The sequence below is a fragment of the Elephantulus edwardii genome, unplaced genomic scaffold, assembly GCF_000299155.1.
Source record: "Elephantulus edwardii isolate Elephantulus edwardi_28Jun2011 unplaced genomic scaffold, EleEdw1.0 scaffold00133, whole genome shotgun sequence".
NCBI classification, from domain to species: domain Eukaryota; kingdom Metazoa; phylum Chordata; class Mammalia; order Macroscelidea; family Macroscelididae; genus Elephantulus; species Elephantulus edwardii.
In genome coordinates this window covers 4,177,344-4,198,312 of record NW_006399883.1, presented here as the reverse complement: position 1 = coordinate 4,198,312, position 20,969 = coordinate 4,177,344, and the positions used below count along the sequence as shown (strand labels likewise).

Genomic DNA, 20,969 nt, shown 5'->3' with positions numbered 1-20,969 from the left:
TCTTGTCAGACCATAATGCCACAAAATTAGAAATTAATAATAGGATGATAAAGGAGAAAAAACCATACATTTGGAAGCTGAACAACACTTTGCTTGAACATGACTGGGTAGTAGAAGAAATAAAAAACTTTCATGGTTTTTTAAAGAAAAAATATAAAACAAATGTTTTTGTGTCTGGTTAGGCAAATACTTCTTAGACATCAGAAACACAATACACACAAAAAGGAATAAAGTGAGCTTCTTCAAAATGTCTTTAATTTTTGCACTTTGAAAAATAAAATATTTGCAAATCACATATCTGAGAAACTATTTTTAACTAGAATATATCAAAAACACAACTCAAGAAAACATAACTAAGGGAAAGGAGACAATATAGCATCCTGCTGACATATTCCAACCAATTCCTTTACAACAGAGGCTGTAATAACCGAGTGAGGCATAGCAGATAACAAGCCTGGAACTCTGAGTAGCCAAGGGGAAGATCAAGAATTGGAACAAAGGCCAAGTAGAAAATGAGACAGAATGAAACAAGCACTGAGGATAGACTGCGATGGTGTGGGGTCCACAACCTTGAGAAAGAAGGAAATATAGGCAAGGAGAAGCCAATTCCATGGATCCCCCTGGAGAAAGACATCAGGTAAAGAGAACTGGAATGAAACAGGTCAGCCAAATACAAGTGAAGTGAGTAATAAGTCCAGTAACTTGGAGCAAACACAGAAGAGGAAGGGGGGATAAAAAGGGCTCACATTGAACATTACCCATTTGGGATGAAGGTCCATGTGAAACAGAAGGCCTGTGGGGTAATGGGCAGAGACAGTGATCTGCAGATATATCCATGTCTTGCTCGAATGTGAGCAGAACTGAGAAGATGATTGCATCCATTTTATCTGGTGGTCTATGACCAGAGGAGAATTTTTTATTTTTTACCTCCTGCTTCTCCATCATGCTTTCCAGGTAACTAGGAGTGAGGCCTACCTCACAAAACCTCTACCAAGCTGGTGACTAGGGATTTCGGTCTAATCACAGCACTCACCTGGTTCACTACAGCCCCCAAACATCAACAGCTGCAGGTACCTGCAACTCTGGGTCCCTGCTGAAAAAGTGGTGCTTACTCACAGTGCCACCGTGATTGGCAGGTAGTGATCAAACAGGCCTCAGGCAGCAGGTTCTTCGCAGGTGCATGCACTCAGACCTCACAGGTGTCTGTTTCCATTCCCAAGAAAGGTAATCCAACAGGATGTGGAAATTACCGAACAATATACTATGACAGGCAAACAAAATATTGGTGAAGATCATCCAAAACCGGCTAGAACAGTGCACTGACAGAGAACTGTCAGAAGTTCAAGCTGGGTTTTGAAGAGGCCGTGACACTAGGGATATCACTACTGATGTCAGATGGATCCTAGTTGAAAGCAGAGAATACAAGAAGAATGTCTATTGGTGTTTTATTGTCTATGCAAAGCAATTTGACTGTGTGGATCTTAACAAAATATGGGTATCACTGAGAAGAATGGGAATCCCAGAACACTCAATTATGCTCTTATGAAATCTGTATCTAGACAAAGAAGCTGCTGTCCAAACACAGCAAGGGGACACTGCATGGCATAAAGTCAGGAGAGACATGCATCAGGGTTGTATACTTTCTCCATACCTATTTGAGCTGTATGATGAACAGAGTATTCAAGAAGTCGGACTCTATGAAGAAGAATGTGGCATCAGGATCAGAATCAGAGGAAAACTCACAAACATTTGTGTTAAGTAGATGACACAACCTTGCTTGATGAGAGCTTGAAATGCTTGCTGCAGAGGATCAAAGACTATCGCTTCCTATAGGAACTGCATTTTAAAATCAAGATGACAAAAATCCTCATCAACATCAGAATGGAGAAAAGACTGAGATTGTAAGTAATTTCATCTTACCTGGATCCAAAATCAACACCGTTGGCATCAGCAGTCAGGAGATCAGGAGATGTATTGCCCTGGCAAAATCTGCTATCAGAGATTTCTCTAAATTACTGAGGAGCAATAATGTTAATTTGAAGACTAAGGAGTGCCTAATTCAGGCCATAGTCTTTTTAGTCACGTGCTAGCATCTGAGAGCTAGACAATGAATAAGGATGACAGAAGAATTGATACCTTTGAGTTGTGGTGTTAGAGAAAAGCACTGGACATCCCATGACTGCCAAAACAACAAACAGATAGGTCTTGGACAAAGTGCAGCCAGAATACTTCTTGGAAGCAAGGGTGACAAAGATTTGTCTCATAGACTTTGGGTATGTTGCTTGTTGTTGTTGTTATGTACTGTCGAGTTGGAATTGACTCACAGCTGACACTCTAGCAGGTTTTCAGAGGCAGTAAACTACACACGAGGAGACTGTCCCTCTTTCTTCCCTGGAGCAGCTGGTGGATTTAAACAATATACTTTTCAGGTTGGCAGCACAGCCCCTTACCACTAGGCCACCAGCAGCTCTTGGGCATGTTGTAGAAGGGGCTATTCCTAGGAAAGGGATATCATGCTTGGAAAGGTAGAGGTTCAGCGAAGGAGAGGAAGACCTTCAATGAGATGGACTGACACAATGACTGCAGCAATGGGCTCAAAGCCTCAGAGATGACGAGGATGGCACACAAGAGTGGACAGCATATAGATCTGTTGTGGCTATTTGTCCTACTTATTTGACAGCACCTAACAACAACACAACAATGCCTACCATCTATGACTCCACCAAATGGGCAAAGGTCACTGCTCACTCCTGCGCCACTGGATCAATGCCATGTGGTAAGCACCTGCTCAGTGTGCCCACAACTAATGTGTACAACTAGAACCTAGAGACCCATGCTCATAGTACCACACGAGACAATCAGGGAGTGCCAGTGTTAGCAAGCATATCCACTCTGACTGCCCAAATACAACAAAGCAAAGCAAGACAAAACACCAAGGCTAAATTAAATCCACAATGTGGTTACTGTCAGGTGTCACTGAACCAACTTTCACTCACAACAACCCTGTGAACAACAGATCTGAACCTTACCCTATCCTGCTCCATCTTCTCAATCTCTGCTATGCTCCAGCCCATTGTTAAAGTCACTGGATCAATCCACCTCACTGATGATCTTCCTCTCTTTCTCTTACCGTCCACCTTTCCTAGAATGATGTCTTTATGAAAAGCTTGCTGCAGAAGATCAAGGACTACAGCCTTCAGTATGCATTACATCTCAGCATAAGAAAACAAAGGTTCCAGGGAGCTCTGGTGGCCTAGTGGCAAGAAGCTGCACTACAATCCCAGAGTTGAGTGGTTTGAATCCACCAGATGCTCTGCTGGAGAAGGAGGGACAATCTCCTCCTGTATCAGTCAGATCTGATTTGACGGTACACACACACAAAATAATAAAAATAAATAAAATTTTTAAAAAAGAAAACAAAAGTTCTCACCAGAGGTCCAACAATCAACATTATGGTAGATGGAGAAAGGACTGAAGCAGTCAATGATTTCATCTTCCTTGGACCAAGAATCAACACCCTTGGTACCAGCAGTTAAGAAATCAAGAGACATATTTTACTGGCTAAGTCGGCTGTCAGGGACCTCTCCAAAATGCTGAAGAGCAAAGATGTCTGTCTGAAGACTAAGGTGTGCCTGATTCAGACCATGGTCTTCTCAACCAACCTGCTATGCATCACAGAGCTGGACAACAAATAAAGATGACAGATCAAGAATTGGTAATAAAGATGACCGTGAAGAACTGATATCTTTGAGACGTGGTGCTGGAGAAGAGTACTAAATATCCCACAGACTTCCAAAAGAACAAACAGAGCTGTATCTTGGAAAAAGTGTAGCCAGAGTGTTCCTTGGAGACAAAGATGGTGAAATTTCGTCTTTAATACTTTGGACATGTTGCTAGGTAAGGCTACCCCTTGGAAAGGAACATCATGCTTGGAAAGATGGAGGGCCAGCAAAGCAGAGAAAGACCGGCAATGAGACGGACTGACACGGTGACTTCAGCAATGGGCTCGAGTGTCAGAGATGATGAGGATGGCACAGAATAGGGCAGCGTTCAGGTGGGCTGTTCACAAGGTCGCTATGAGTCATGCTCAACTTGATGACACCTAACAACAACAACAGTCCCTCCTGACAATATGCTCAAAGTATATGATACAAAGTTTTACACTCCTTACCTCAAAGCTAAGATCAACAAATAAGTACAACAACTTTAAAATGTCTAGAAGATAACATAAGTATCAAATAAAACAAAGAAATAGGGCAAGTTGATGCAAAAAAGTGGTCAAAATGAAGAACCAAGAAATCTCCTTGAGGAAGAATAAGTAATGCAGCTACATAATTGAGAACTCAAAAGACAGATATCTCTGTATCTATGTAGAACAAACTCAATACTATGAAGTAAGAAGTGACTCATGGCTGACCCTCCAACAGGCTCCTAAAGCTGTAAATGGAACAGAAGATTACTCATCTTTCTCCCACAGGCCAGTGGTGGATCTGAACTCCTAGAGAGTTGCGACATTTGGGTTAGTAATGCAACTCTCTACAGGCTATAGCACCAGAGTTTACAAGACAGAAAATTCACTAGGACTGAAATTCCAGAACAGGAAGAGGTAAAAAGAAAAAAATATCACAGAATTACTGAAGATTTGTTAGCAGAAAACACCCCTGCTATTATGAAGGAGAAAAGGTTATCTATACAAAGAGCCAACAAACCCCATACAGGATAAACTATAAAAGAAAATCACCAAGACATATCACAGCCAGATTTTTTAAAACCAAAGACAAAGAATTTTAATAGCAGCTTGGGGAAAAGAGAATGTTGCCCACAATGATCAATCAATAAAACTAAACTCTGACTTCTCTGCAGAGATCACCCAAGCAAAACAAACAAACAAAAAATCAATGAGGTAACATATATAACCTTAAAATTTAAAAAAAAGAACCAACAAGAATTATATACCCAGCAAAACTGTCCCTCAAATAAGACTGTAAAGTTAGACATTCTCAGAAAAATATGGATTATAGGCAGCTCACCTGACAACATCGTAATCATCGCTGGAGTGATAGGCACAGCTCCAGAAAAAGGGAATTTCACAAGAGGCAGAGATATCAAAGATAAATATGATTACATACACAGCCCTTCACTAGAGAGAGGTGTAAAGGAGACACAGATATCAAAGGTAAACATTATTACTTGCGTAATCTAGCACAATAACCAGCACTAATCTAAAAGTAGTTACACAGGCCAACAGGCAAGATGAACTGATATGGGCAAGTAAAAGGGTTTGTCAGAAAATATTTCTGTGTACATATTTGTACATGCTTTAAATACACCTGTGAAAACTGGATGATGAAGGAGGAAAACGGAAGAAGAACTGAAGCCTTTAAACTGTGGTGCTGAATATACCAGTAGTCAAGAAATAAAACGACAAATCGCATTTGGGCAAATCTGCTCACAAGGCCCTCTTCAAAGTTCTAAGGAGCTATGATGTCAGTTTGAAACCTTAGTACACCTGATCTAATCCATAATCTTTTCAATAACTTGCTATGCATCTGAAAGTTGGACAATGAATAAGGATGACAGACGAAGAATCCATTTCTTTGAGTTGTTGTATTAGAGAAGGGTACCAAATAGACCACTGTCTGTCAAAAGAACAAATATGTTTTACAGAACGTGCAGCCAGGGGGGTCCTTAGAGGCAAGGATAGTGAAACTGTTTTTGAGATGAATTAACACAGTGACTGTAACAATGGGCTCAAGTATATTAGAGATGATGAGGATGGCAGGACAGGGCGTAAGGCAAAGGATGTGTCTATTCATGGGGCTCTTTGGGTTGTAGTTGATCTGACAGAACCTAACATCATCACCAGCCAAAAGAACGTATCTATCTTGGAAGAAATGCAACCAGGATGCTCCTTAGTGGCAAGAATGGTGAAACTTCATCTAACATATTTTGAATAAGTCTAGGGTTTGCATTGTCAATTGTTAATTATCAAGGGTTTATTGTTCAAAATGGCTTTCCTAGACTTTTTAACTATTACTTTACCACATAGCTGGGCGGGCTCATGCAAATAGGGTGTGTTAAGTCTATACACAGGAGGACTGGCTAGTTTTGCCATTCCACTAGGTTTAAATGAGAGGGCTCAGCGGCAGAAAATGGGGAATGAATGTCAATACCAGCAGGAAGAGGAAACAGAGAGTGCAGCGCCCATTCTTTGGGGGCTGAGACTCCTGCATCCGCCAAATTAAGAATCTACACAAGATAAAGGCAACCTCAGCAGAGAACCAGAGACAAACATGAGACTGCTGCCCCAGGAAGTGAAAGCCAGAGCCAGGGGCCTTCACTCAAACTTGGAGGACTGAGGGAAGGCGTCATAAATGGCAGGACTTAAGGGAGCTTTGTAACACTGACCTAGGTCGTGAGGCTGAAGGTTAAAGGACCTGAGACCACACTTGAGAAGCTGTCTGGATGAGACATTATATCCTGCTGCCAACATGAATTACAGACTGTTAACGTCCCTAACAAACCCTTTAACTGTGAGTACCGTTCTGTGAGGTCTGTGTAGTCACTGCAATGGATTTTGAACCCAGTAGAATACTAAGATTGGTGTTAGAATTGGTAGTAGTAAATGCAAGAGTATGTGACACCATGTCTGACCTTAAAAGAATTAATTTTGTACTGTTTGTTGATGCTGTTGAGGGGGGCTGTTACCCTTTGTGGAATCAACAGAGATCAGACTCAGTTATCCCCATATTGTCTACCATCATTTCAAAGGCATGCTCTCAGGCAGGGCCAGTACCTGGAAAAGGACACCGTGCTAAGGCAGTGTGTCAGCAAAAGAAATACTCTCAATGAAGAGGACTGATACACTGCAACAATGGTCTTGAGCATGGTCGAGAGCGTGATGATAGCTCCATTGGTCATAGTTGCTAAGAGTTGCGATTAACCTGATGGTTCCCAACAACAGCATATATAATAGAGCAAATACGTGTCAAAGTTATATAAACTTTAAATCATAATAAAAACCCTTAAGGAATGAGTTGTTAATTCTAAAGTCTCAGGACCCTGTATAGCCTTGGTGTATTATCAAGGCCAGCTGCCACAACATGTTGTTCTTGTCACCGGGTGCTGTTGAGTTGGCTCAAAATGAAACCATGCTGAACACTGTTATGATTTTGCTGTATGTTAAGCTCACCAACCATTGTGTCAACCAGTCACGGAAGGTCTTTCCCTTTTTGGATCACTCTCTAAGAAACAGGATGTCTTTCTCCAGGGACTGGCCTCTCCTATAACAGTCCAAATCACACCATCCTAACTTCTAAGGAGCATATTGGCTGTGCTTCTTTCAAGACAGATACACAAAAAATAATTTGGATATCTTACTTCTGTACATAGTAACCCTGGTTATAAAAGCTAGTGAATGAACAATGGAACACTATGCAGCATGCAGGTACAATGATTCTGTAAATAACTACCTAACTTGGGAGGAACTGGAGAGTATTATGCTTAGTGAACTAACTCAGTTCCATAAGGACAAAGACTATATAAGACCATTAAGATAGAATGAGTATTGTAGCACAAATGAGGCGGAGGTGGGAGTAAATGGATGAGGAGGGGTGGGGATGGAGGTTAATCATAAGGTCACACAATTTGATGGGTGGGGAGGGTGAAGAAAATGGGAAAGATCTGGTGTGAAAAACAATGTTTGTATGAACTTTGTAAATAAACCAGTATAAAAGTTAAGACCAAACAAAAAATTGTACTAAAATATAATAAAATTTGCATATACTAAAAAAAATTTAATTCTACACACAGCAGTGCTTTAAAACAAAGCACAAAGCTATAGAATCTCCAGAGCTGTACATTTTTACAAAAGCAAACTGCCACATCTATCTTTTTGTATAGCAACTGGTAGATTTGAACCATGAACTTTCCAGTTCGCAGCCAAGCACTAAACCATTTTGCCAGCAGGGATCTTTGTTTGAAAATTAGTCCTCCTTAAACTAAATGTGTAACACTGGGCAATAAATTTCACATTTCTGAATCTCAGAAAAATCCACCACAAACACATTATGAAAGAAGTTAGCTGAAAAAGAGCATGTACTGTATGATTTACATAAAATGTCCAAGAGAAAGGAAGTAAATGTGGTTTCCTGGGGTTAAAGTTAGGGGAAGGAGTGGAGCATGAATGCAAATAGCCACGAGGATTCTTTTTTGGGCTGATGCAAATGTTCTAAAATTAGATTGCAGTGATGGTGAATTCACAAAGTCACTGAACTGTACACCTAAAACAGCAGCACTGTACAGAGTTCAAATGACCATAATTTTAAAAAAAAGAAAGTAAATGAATAAAGTCCAGTAATTTTAAGCTCTTAACAAGAGCCAAAGGACATATTTGGGCGTCAGACCTCTTTTAAAACCCAAGATGTTCAAACCTACCAGCTTCTTCACAAGAGAAAAGACCCAGCGAACCACTCCCATAAAGATTTCCACCTAGGACCACTATGGGGAAGTTCTAGTTTGGGTCGCTAAGCTGTAATCACTTAGACGGCACACAACAACAGACTTTGACAGTTTCTAGAATAATGAACTAAATTGTGCTCCTACCTAAAACACGTGTATTTAACAAAAGCTATGCTATGATCCCAATAAAGCAAACAGTTTTAGGAGGATTAGGGTAGAATGCAACACTTCCGAATCCTATTACAACCCTGAGTCAAAACTGTTGTTGTTATGTGCTGTCGAGTCGCCTGCGACTCATAGCGACCCTATATAACTTCTGCCCTATCCTGTGCCAATCTCACCATCTCTGACACACCTACCCCAGTCCTGAGCAAATTCATCTCATCTAGGGTCTTCCTCTCCTGAGCTCTCCCAATCATGACGTCCTTCGCCAAGGACTGGTCCCTCCTTGCAATATGTCTAAAGTATGTCAGACGAAGCTTTAGAATCCTTGCCTCCAAGGAGCGGCCCGGCTTCACCCTTTCCAGGACAAACGTGTTTGTTTTTCTAGCAGTCCATGGTATATTTTTTTCTCCAACACCGCAGCTCAAAGGCATCAATTCTCCTTCCATCATCCCTAGTCACTGTTCAGCTCTCTGATGCACAGCAAGTGATTGCAAAGACCATGGCATGTATCAGGCTCACCTTAAATCTCCAGACGTCTTTGAGAAAGTGCAGGTTGGGTGCTTCTTAGAGGCAAAGGATGGTGAAATTTTCTCTCACATTGTTTGGGCATGCTGTTAAGAGGGGCCAATCTTCGGTCAAAGACACCACACTTTAAAAGTTGGAGGGTCATAACAGTCTATGTGTTTCCTATTGCCAAAAGGGCCCTTTAGAGTAGTGAGAGAAGATCTTCACCCTGAAACCTACAGCGTCCCTTTTCGGCAGGAAGTAGTTAAGAGAATACGCCGTCCCCTTTTCCTTATGAATCAGGGTGAAGTCTCTCTCAAGGAGGAGTGATAGGGAATGGCAAAGGACACACTGACAAGGGAGATTAATCAGAACTGGCTTTGACAAGCACTGTGGCAATTGGACAATTAAAACAGACTTTCAAAGGGGGGGAAAAAAGAAGAACGAACTGGGGAGGAGGGTAGAGAAAATAGTGCAACAATGAATGAATGAAAACCCCAAATCTCTAAATGTGCATTAAAATTAATAAAATTTTTAAAAAAAGGTGGGGGGTCAGTGAAAGAGAGGCAGACTCTCAACAAGATGGACTGACACAGTGACTGTAACTATGGGCTCAAGTATGCCTACACCAAGAGGCTTTTGTGAGAACGGAGCAAGGGAACACTGTGCGGTTAAAAAATAAGAAAGATGGGCAGCAGAATTGTATCCTTTCACCATACTTAATCACTCTGTATACTACACAAATTACTCAAGAAGCTGGGCTTTATGAAGAAGAATGTGGCATCAAGATTGGAGGAAGATTCATCATCTTCGTTATGCAGATGACATAACCATGGTTGCTGAAAGTGAGGAGGAATTTCTGCTGAAGATCAAACATTACAATATGATTGTATCTCAACATCAAGAAGAAAAAAATACTCACCACTAGACTAATAAGTAGCCTCATGATGGATGGAGAAAAGATGGAAACTGGCAATAGTTTCATCTTACTTGGATCCACAATCAATACACTTGGTATCAGCAATCAGGAGAGGTACTGCACTGGCAAAGTCTGCAGTCAGGGACTCCTCTAAATTATTGAGCAATAATGATGTTAGCTTGAGGACTAAGGTGCGCTTGATTCAGGCTATGGTCTATTCAATCACCTGTCATGCATCTGAGAGCTAAATTATGAACAAAGATGACAGAAGGCTTGATGCTTTTGAAATGCGGTGGTGAAGCAGAGTGCTGAATATCCCATGGACTGCCAAAAAAAAAACCAGATCTGTCTTGGAGAAGGTACAGTCTGAGTGCCCCCTGGAAGCAAAGACGATAAGGCCTTGTCTCACATATTTTAGCCATGTTGCTAGGAGGGGCTCTTCCTTGGAGAAGGACATCATGCTGGAGAGGTGGAAAGACTGAAAGAGAGGAAGACTCACAACCAGGTTGACTGAGGCAGTGAGTGCTGCAATGGGCTGCAGTCAGAATGTGTCAGAGGTTGTAAGGTTGGCAAAGGATATGACAGGGTTCAGACCTGTTGTTTCTAGGGTTGCTATGAATCATACTCAATGTGAGGGCAACTAAAAACAACAACAAATCAGAGATAGGAAGGATGGCACAGGAGAGAACTCCCGCAAATAACCTTTTATAAAAAACCACAAACGACTATTCTATATATGGACCTTTAGAAATCACTGGAGCAGCTCAGTATCAGCAGTGAAAAACAGGTCCACTGCTGATTGTGGAAGAGACCATCAACTATTCATGTGCAAGTTCAAACTGAAGCTAAAGAAAATGAAAAAATAAAAAAAAATTCACAAGAATGAAACTATGACCTTGAGTCTATCTCACATGAATTTTTTTTTCACCTGAATTTTTAAAATAATCTTAAGAACACATTTGAGGCCTTGAACAGTAATGAATGAAGACCTAATGAGGAGGAAGACCAAAATAGACATCAACGGCAGAGGAGGAAGGAAAGATCAAATCACATGTCAGAAGAGACTCTGAATATTGCACTTGAAGGCTGAAAAGCCAAAACAAAGGGAAGAAATGAGGAAGTTAAAGAGTTGAACAGAAGATTTCAAATGGCAGCTTGTGAAGACAAAGCCAAGCATTTTAACAAAATGTACAAAGAGCTGGAGTGAAAAAAAAAAATCAAAAGGGAAGAGGATTCGCTTGGCATTTCTCAAGCTGAAGGAACTGAAGAACAAATTCAAAGCTCAAGTGTGCAATAAAGATACTATGGGCAAAATACTGAATGATCACAAAGCATCAGAAGAAGATGAAAGGAATACATGGAGTCACTATACCAAATACCATTTCAGGAAGCAGTACATGATCAAGAACCAATGGTAGTAAAGGAGAAAATTCAAGCTGTTCTGTAGGAATTGGCAAAAAATAAGGCCCCATGAATTGTAGAATACCACTCGACATATTTCAACAGACAGATTCAGCCTTAAATATGCTCATCAGCTTGGGTCAAGAACTTTGGAGGACAGCTACCTGGCCAACTGACTGGAAGAGATCTATATTTACCTCCGTTCCCATAAAAGACAATCCAGTTGTTGCTGCTGTTGTTGTTAAGTGCTGTTGAGTCGCAGGTGACTCATAGCGACCCTATGAAGGAGAGTCCTTGACACTTGGGTGCCTTTCATCCTCTCTCCAGGTTCATAGGGTTTCTGGAGGCAAGCTATTATGGACGTGGATGCCACTCCTCCTTCCAAACTTGTTTAATCAGGGAGCTCCACCCCATTCTCTGTCTGCATTGGGTAGCCAATCATTAACGCACTTGACACATCAGTGTCACAGTGTTCTGCCTCACAGCAACCACAAGTGACCGTGGACGGCAACTTGTACACCAGGGCTATGAGACCTAGAGGAATGTCTGAACAAAAACAATGAAAGAATGGCCAACTGACTGGAAGAGATCTATATTTACCTCCGTTCCCATAAGAGACAATCCAGTGCAATGTGGAAATTAATGAACAGAGGGACAGCGCAGGAGGGGAAGGCCCTCTATGAGGTGGATTGATTCAGTGACTGGGATAATTGGGATGCGAGTGTCAGAGACTGCGATTGGCACAGGACAGAGCAGAGTTTAGGGCTGTTGTACATAGGGTCACTATGAGTTGCAAGCGACTCGACAGCACATAACAACAACAACAACATCATATGTAAGCAAAATCTTACTGAAGATTATTCAGAAACAACTACAACAGTACATCAATGGAGAACTGCCAAATATGAACTTGGTTTAGAAGAGGCTGTGGCACTACGGACATCATTGCTAACATCAGATGGATCTTGGCTGTGTGCTTGAGAGTAAGGTATTAAAAATTCTTATTTATAGAGTATTGGTCAATAATGGTGCTAAGCCCTGGATAAAATAGGCACTTAAAAACCTCAAAATCATTTCTGTCAAGTTAGAATCTACTTATGACTGACCCTTTAGTAGGTTTTCAGAGACTGGAAATTGCATGGGAAGAGAGACTGTCTATCTTTCTCCTGTGGAACAGCTGGTGGATTCAAACTGCTTGGCTTGCAGCACATCTCCCTAACCATTAGGCCACCAGAGCACCCTAGAATATGCACTATAACCCTATATCTAAGTACGATCCTCTTCTAATGTAATTTCCCCAAAAAACATGACAATCATTTTCCTTTTTCACAAAAGAATTCCTCCTAATAGTGGCTTTCTCATGAAAGCTGAAGTATATTAGTCAATCTAACCCATAGCTTTGCAGCCAGTGTCTGAAATCCATCCACTGCTAAACTTCTAACCACCCAGCGAGGTGCCTGATTCTAAGTGGGCTTCCTGACTGGTCTGTGCTGCTGCCCCAGCTGATCCTCCTGAGATTCCAGGTACCAGGCGGAGAGTAAGTCCCATTAAGTGGGCATGCTTCCCAGGCTGGCCTGGCTACTTGCCTGCCAAGCTTCCGAGGTTTTCACTCCTTCAGCCTGCAGCTTCAGAGCCTTTTTCATCTCTTTCCTCAATTTTTCCAGGATCTCTGGAAACATTTCCTACAAGAGAGACCAGGGAGGTTAATGCTTCCTTAAATAGGTATTTCATTCAGGATCAGGGCAGAGGGAAAAGAAGAAAATTACAGTTACTTCTCATCTATTCATCCAACAAACATTTAGTAAGGGCTAGGTCCCAGAGATAGATGAAGGATGAGCACCCTTTGGAGAAGACTCAATTGTGCAGGAAGGTAAAAATCTTTGCTGAGTAGAGTTTGGATAGAAGATGGCAGCAGTATGAACTCATGATTTCAAAGTTATATATACATACATATTATATAGAGAGCTCTGATTATCTATCTATCTATCTATCTATCTATCTATCTATCTATCTACTCTCCTAATTCTGCAAAGTGAAAGATAGATTGACACAATAACTAGAACAATGGGCTCGAGCCTGGAGGAGATCATGAGAATGGCACAGGCAAAGTTCATCTGTTGTTCATCAGGTTGTGATGAGATACCGTCAGCTGGCTGGCACCTAACAACAACAACAACAACAATAATAATAATTCTGCAAATGAAAAGGGTCTGTTGTTCTGTGCTCTTGAGTTCATTAAGATTAACAATATTACTATATGAGAGTAGAACTGTAGGATTTCCTAGCCTGTAGTCTTTCTGGGAGCAGACGGCTACATCCTGTAGAGGAGCTGAGTGAGTTTAAACTGCTGAACATTCAGTTAACAGCTGAGGGTACCTAATCACTAGGGTTATTGGCAAAGGCTTGTTGTTAGGTGCTGTTGAGAGTGACTCTACGAATAACAGATTGAAATCTTGCCCAATCCTGTGCCATCATCGTGAGCTCTAACATACTCGAATCCATTGCTGCAGTCACTGTGTCAATCTATTTCCTTAGGGGTCTTCTCAGATATCATGCTGGGGAACATAAGAGGTCAGTGAAAGAGAGGCAAGAACTAAGAATCTATCAAATCCAAGTAGCAATGAGCACAACTGCCACCCAGACCTGTTCCTGCTGAACACCACTTCCCATAAGGGAAGTGACAGATTCCAGGTCTGGTCTTGAGAAATGAAGACATATATTGTGGTGCACCATGAGGACAGTTTGGCACTGAGGGCTACTAAAATAATGAAATCACATCAGAAAAACACAGGCTTAGAAGGATCTACTCTTAGTCAAACTAACAATTTAAGTGTCAAAACCAAGAACAGATTAAAATATATTGTTCTTGTTGTGTACCACAGAATTTGAACCAATCGAAAGCGGGTTTTCAGAGGCAGCTGATTGCACAGGAGGAGATTACCCACCTTCTTCTGCAAAACATATTAAGTTAATAAATTCATGACTCCATAATGATAGTCAAAAGAAAGGGTGTGTTTGGGAAGGAAAACCTGTTCTTTACAGAAAAATACTAATAAATGTCAAATAAATGATTTTTTTTCCCCAAGGGCACATTCATGCATCAATGCCTGTTAAAACCATGGGGTAAACAGGATATAAGCACACAGCCGCAAAGAATCATCATATAGATGGCTTGTTCAATACAGTGGGGAAAATATACAACAGAGAGCTCAAGAAGACGCCACCTGAACCAAGGGGTCAAAGTGCATCACCTTGACATGGTAGGTGTTTAACTATATGGAGATATATATATATATATCATCTCTGTATAGTTCCTGACAGAATCTAAGAGAATGAGAATTAATATATGGAAAAATGTGAAGTGTGTTAAATGCACAACATTGTTAAATTTTTTTTCCCCTGTGGGTTTCATGTTTATCTGTTTATCTGAATGAAGGAGGGGGCAAACACCTTCAATTTACTGAGGAAAAAAATGTATATAAAGGTGCAATTCTTCTAGAGCCAGCTGTTTTTGAATCCCTGCTGACAAAAGGCATGAAATGATTCAGTACCTCTGTTTAACTATCTAAAAACTGGAAATTATATTAATTCCTATCTCATGTGGTTTTTAAGAAGATTAGCTGCAATTAATACATGTAAAGAAGCTTGAACAAAGCCTGGCAAGCAGCGGGTGCCAGGTAAGTGAATGAGCTATTGTCATTGGCTGGAGTAGAATGCCAGGGTTCACGTAATTTTAACAGCCTGGCATTCTTGGAGCTTACCTTCGGCAGTCTGTTGAGGATGCTGTTAGAAGGGAGGTAAGGCCAGATAGTAGGTATGTGTGTGCAGTACAGCATGTGGAGGTGCTTGGGGGGTGTTGTGTGCGTACGTGTGGATGCCCTTGTATACAAGGTCTGAACTACAAAATAGTAAGTGGATGCAGCGGGGTCAGGATTAGAGTCTGACCCAAAAGGAGTACTTAACAGATGGTAGAGTCCCTCCTGTTAGTATGGAGCTTAGAGGGGTGGAACTGGGTGAGGGCTTGGGAGGAAGGTGACGAGGTTAGAGTTGGGAGAATGAGGTTCCAGCCTCGCGGAAAAGCAGGGTTCAGTGGGGAGCGGTAGGAATAGAGGGGGCAGGCAAGGAGGGTCAGGGAAGCAATGGAGGAGCCCGGACAAGGGGTGGGCAAGCCGCCAAGTCACTTGCAGGCAAGGCTTGCAGGGAAACCGGGCGGGGCGTGGGGCAGAGGCCGAAGCAGAGGGTCTTCAGGCGGGGCCTGAGGCGCGACTAGGCGAGGGTCCCCTGTGCTCACCCGGTAAATCTGCGCCCCCTCTTCTAGGGGCACCACGTGGTGACCTCGGTGTTCTCGGGCGCGGTCACACACCACGCAGATGGGGCTGTAGTCGTTCTGGCAGAAGAGCTTCAGCGGCTCTAAGTGCTCAGTGCACAGCTCGCACGGCCCCCCGCGGCCCCCCGCCGGCCCCAGGCGCCGCAGCACAGCGGCCACTCGCCCGAGCGGTCGATTGGGCCGCAGGCTGTGGGGCGCGCAGGGCTCGCGGCACTCGGGGCACAGGAAGGGCGCGTCCCCGATGCCACGGCTACGGTCAATGCAGGCACGGCAGAAGTTGTGGCCGCAGCCAAGGGACACAGGCTCGGAGAAGAGGTCGAGACAGATGGGGCATGTGGCTTCGTCCTGCAGGTCCCGAGCCAAGCTCCGCGAGGCCATGGCGCAGCCGGACCAGGTTTCGTTTTCGCGTTCCGGGAGGCGGGAGGGGCCCTGCGGCCGCCCCGCCCCAGGTCCGCGGCGAATGAGGGTGGAGGCCGGTCCCAGCTGGGAAAGCCTAGGGCGAACGCCCAGCCCAACCGAGCACTGCGCGCTGGTTCCGATGGCGGGGGTCTGCCGCCAGGAAGATGGGGGCTGATGTGCATGAGGGTCTTGCTGGGGGGCTGCTGCTCATTACATACGTTTGTCAAAATATTGCTGAAGTATATACAATTGAAATAAGTAGATTTTGTAGTATGTTAAATCATACCTTAATAAAACGGTATTTTAAATTCCAATTTTATTCCAGTTTACATCTACCTTTCTGTACCTGCGATCTCAATACGGAAAAGTGGGCCGTTCGTATAGCACATAGTGCTGTGGTTAAAATTACTTGCAGTAGATGTGCCAAATATGTACATCTGAAAATGATCCTTTACTTTTAACTCATTCTAGTAAATTCAACAGGAAATGAGAAACAGTGCAAGTGAACGGAAGGGAATGAATAACTTACTATGCCCTGACAGGGCTCTGTTGGTTTTTACTGTATGTTACTTACCCTCCAGGCGATTTTTACTCAGGGCGACCTGTTATGTGCAGAAAAGAATTGCTCCACAGGGTCTTCAAGGATGTGACTTTTCACCATCATCAGTCAGGCCTCTCTTCTGAGGTGCTGGAGTGGGTTTCAACCACCAACCTTTCCATTAGTATTCCAGCATTTAACAGTTTTAACCATTTGCACCATTTTGGATTCCATACTAAACCAATGTTGTATTGCTAGTAGTTTTCTCCACCCCTCTGTAAGTTTTCCACCATATCATCCTATTTCTCTTCTCTGTAAACATTAATTACAACTCAGAATGCTTCTGGGGTGTCTTGTTTTTTTTACTTCTCCAATCTCCAAGCTGAACTACAGGGAAAGGAAGGGCTTTAGAGGCCTGAAATTGTGCTAGGCTCAAGCACTGTTGTAGCAACACTCCTGTCTGCCCTTGCTCTTCCTATTTCCCCGATTATTATTTCTCCAGAACTAGTGTTAATACAATTCTTAGCGAACCAATGAACAATCGATCTGAGCGCTCTTATCCTGTGCCATCTTCATTATCTCTGACATTATCTTAGTCACCGTGCCAATCCATCTCCTTTGAGGGTCTTCCTCTCCTTTGCTGACCCTCTACTTTCCAAGTATATCATTTTTCCAAGGATGGGCCCCTCCTAACATTTTGTCCAAATTATGTAAGACAAACTTTCAACATCCTTGTCTCTTAGAAACCCTCTAGTTGCACTTTCTCCAAGACCTATTTGTTTATTTGGTAGTCCTTGGGATATTCAGTACTTTTCCCCACCACCACAGCTGAAAGGCATCTTCTGTCAATCTTGTCACTGCTCAACTTTCAGATGCCTAGGGAGTAACTGAAAAGATATCATTTAGATTATTACCTCTTGAATATGGTGCTCTAGTGGTAAGAAGCTGTTGCAATCCCAAAGGCACACAAATCAGTTCCACCAGCTGCTCTTTGGGAGAATGGCCAATCTCTTCTTGAGCTACTTACTCTGCCTCTGAAAATTTGTTGGAGGGTCAGTTCTGCCTCTTAGGTAAACAACAACCTGCTGTATTGTGGATCTATTCAAAATGGCTTTCCTAGGCCATTTTGCCCTTTGCCAGGTGGTTGAGTGGAAACATGCAAACAGAATGCGTTACTCTATCTGGCAAAGGGTTGGCTAGTTTTGTCATTCTAAAAGGTTTAAGTTGAACAGGTCAGCAGCAGAAATTAGGGAATCTTATTACTGGCAAAGAAACAGAATGCAATGCACATGCTTCAGGACCAGAGAGATTCTTGCAGCAGCCACAGGCAGAGGCCTGACAGAGTTGACCCTTCATCCAGACTTGCAGGACTTGAGCAGGGGAGATGCCTTACTTGGCATGAGGTGAGCTTTAAACACTGTATTGAGAACCACAAAGCTGAAGGTTGAAGGACCTGTGAGCAACTTCAGAAGCTATCTTAAGTAATTGAATCCTTTTGCCAACCTGAGTTGCAATTTGTTAACTTCCCTAATAAAGCCCATAATTGTTAGTATGCTTCTCAAGTTTGTGTAGCTATTGCAGTGTAATTTGGACCTAGTACAACAGTTGGATTGTGGCTGGCATCAGTAGTAATACATGAGGGAGCATAGTGGCATGTCTGACTGTATGGGAAGTGATTTTGTGTTGTGAAAGCTGATGACGAGGCAGTTCCCTCTAGTGGAGTTAAGAGGTTGTCCTATGTGGTCGTTCGCATGCTCTCTCGCTCATTTTATACAACTCTAAGAGGTCAGCTCTGTAAGGCAGGAGTAATGCTCACTTCTCTTTCTTTCCTTAGCTCCTAGAAAGAGGTGCCCGGTATAGAATGAGAACTCAGTAGCTACAGTGGCTGGAACATCTGCAAAGTAAAAATTCAGTGCTGTGTGCTTGGCAATAAGAACTATAAAGCCAGTTTAACTGGGTCCAGCTTTGTTCTAATGCAAAGCAGACCTTAATGGAAAGCAGTAATTGGAGCAGCTCTGTGTATGCCCTCTTCCTCTTAAGGCTGTCACAACAGGTGATTAGTGACTACCTTTAAAGTTCCAGACTGAGTATGCACACCCATGTTTATTGCAGTATTACTGACAATAACAAAGAGATGGAAGCAGCTCAAGTGCCAACCAACCAATGAATGGATAGAGAAACTGTTGTATATTTACATAGCATTGAAAAACAATGAAGAACTTGTGAAACATACAACATGGATGAGTCTAGAAGACATTATGTTGTGTAAAGTAACTCAGTCACAAAAGGACAAATACTGCTGCACTGTGATCCCAGAGGCACATGGTTCGAATCCACCAGATGCTCTGCCGAGGAAGGAGGGACAATCTCCTGTACCAGTCAGATCTGATTTGACGGTACACACACAAAAAAATAATAAAATTTAAAAAAAGATTTTAAAAAAATTTTATAAAAAAATAAAAACAAAACAAAAAACAAAAGGACAAATACTGTGTTAAGACCATTGTTATAAAAATCAGAGGGCTACAGAGAGCAAAGGCAGGAAAGGCAGGGCAAGAATGGATAAATGAACATTGCATTGGAATAGGTGAAAGGAAGGTCATTCTGGAAAGAACATAAAATCAGATATGTGTAATGTAATTAACCTGGAACAAGACATGCATTATGGAATGAAGAGGGGATAAATCTGTCTAAGTGGGTGAATGACAAACCAATTTCTTTGTAAACTTTCAAATCACAATCTCCTTCCGAAAACTAGTCAAAAACCTTATGAGTCATAACAGAATGAAGTACTGAAAGATAATCACGACTCAATGAGCAGATAAACAATGTATAGGACTTCAGAGAAAGGGTTAATTTTATTTAATGTTAGAATAGTCTTTGTAATAAATAAGAGTAAAAAGAGAAGCTAAGAAACCCCAAAGACAAGACAATCTGGTGGGTTCTGGACATAGCAGGGCTCTCTGCAGCCATTCCTCCTCCACCAGGGGAGACGGCACAGGAGAGGCCCCCATTCCCTCCTTGGAGAAGAGGACCTGGCCAAATGCTCAGCAGCGTGCCCTGTGTGAGGGAGAGTTCAGGAATTTTAACTCGCAACATGAGCCATCTCCAAGCCTCGACCTTAGTTTTGAAGCTGGTGCCAGCCTGGTTCAATCCAGGGTCCTGAGGGACAGACAGCATTACACTGATCACTATGGACTGCAGTCATTATCACTACATCCCTCGCCGTCACCAAGGAAACAGTAAAGGGAAATCTCTTTCCCAGGTTTACAGCTGATGAAGCAGCACAGGGGTGGGCGTGGGGGGCACACACACGACACGGACAGACACACACGGGATGACGACGCCAACACAGGGCTCAGAATGTGAGGATGGACTGCCATCAGAGACCTGTGCCTGGCTAGTTCCTGACGGATATAGCAAAACAATGTGTCAGGGCAAGGTTAAGGGATGCATCAGGACACCCCTCAAATAAAACTAAGTTAGAAAGCCACCCGATGACATACAATGTGTTTTGGTTTTGCCTCTGGATCCCACAGACCCAACACATGGGAACTTGTGCGTGTAAGGGCCGGAAGGCACCCAGTTGGTCAGTACATTCTGTATGTGGGCACCCACACAGAAGAGCACCTGGCTGTCCTAGTGACTCGGCCCTTCTGTTCAAGGACTTCATCCATACATCCTCTTGCTCTTTAGCTTTCCCATAAAGCTCCTTCCCTGGAGACTCCAACTGCTGTACCTTAATCATATCCAGTGTTGTGAGGCATTCTGACCAACCCTCTCGGAAGGACAAACCCTGAGGTCAGCAAGCAGGCCCGGGGCCAACTCCTCCCACGCACACATCCTTCTGCTGGGGCACTCAGCCAAGTGGGGCTGCAACCCTAGAGCCACGATAGCAGATTTTTAGGGCCTTGATGTCTCTGGCCTTCAAAGCAGCCTAGTTGTGCTGGTGAGAGTTCTTTGGGGCCACAGGCTAGGCCCAAGAGCCAGAAAGATCAAGCTATTGGCAAGAGATAAAGCTGCTGGCAAGGATGCTCAACATTGTATGATGGTCCTGCCTAAGGATCAATTTCTTGCTCTGAAACACAGGTGAATAAGTGTCTGGAGAGTAAAACAGGGAGGATCAAGGCCATGCCGCCTGCCTCACCCCACCCTCGATGTACAGACACACACATACACCTCTGCCACCCTCCCCCATGATGCACCTTCCAAAAACATCAGAGTCCATGTTTCACTATGTACTTTCAGAAACGTAC

At 42.9% G+C, this 20,969-nt stretch overlaps 1 protein-coding gene across 1 annotated transcript in view; it reads right to left on the bottom strand.

The window, feature by feature from the left end:
* The window catches only part of LOC102846834 (E3 ubiquitin-protein ligase TRIM11-like), a 29,155-nt gene extending 8,694 nt beyond the window's left edge, over positions 1–20,461 (bottom strand). Inside the window, exons 1-3 of the mRNA XM_006894030.1 lie at positions 20,393–20,461; positions 15,741–16,325; positions 13,036–13,131 (exon numbers count right to left, since the gene is read on the bottom strand). Of these exons, the coding sequence (XP_006894092.1) occupies positions 13,036–13,131; positions 15,741–16,325; positions 20,393–20,461 (750 nt within the window). The remainder of the gene's footprint in view (positions 1–13,035; positions 13,132–15,740; positions 16,326–20,392) is intronic.
* Positions 20,462–20,969: the final 508 nt, after the last annotated feature.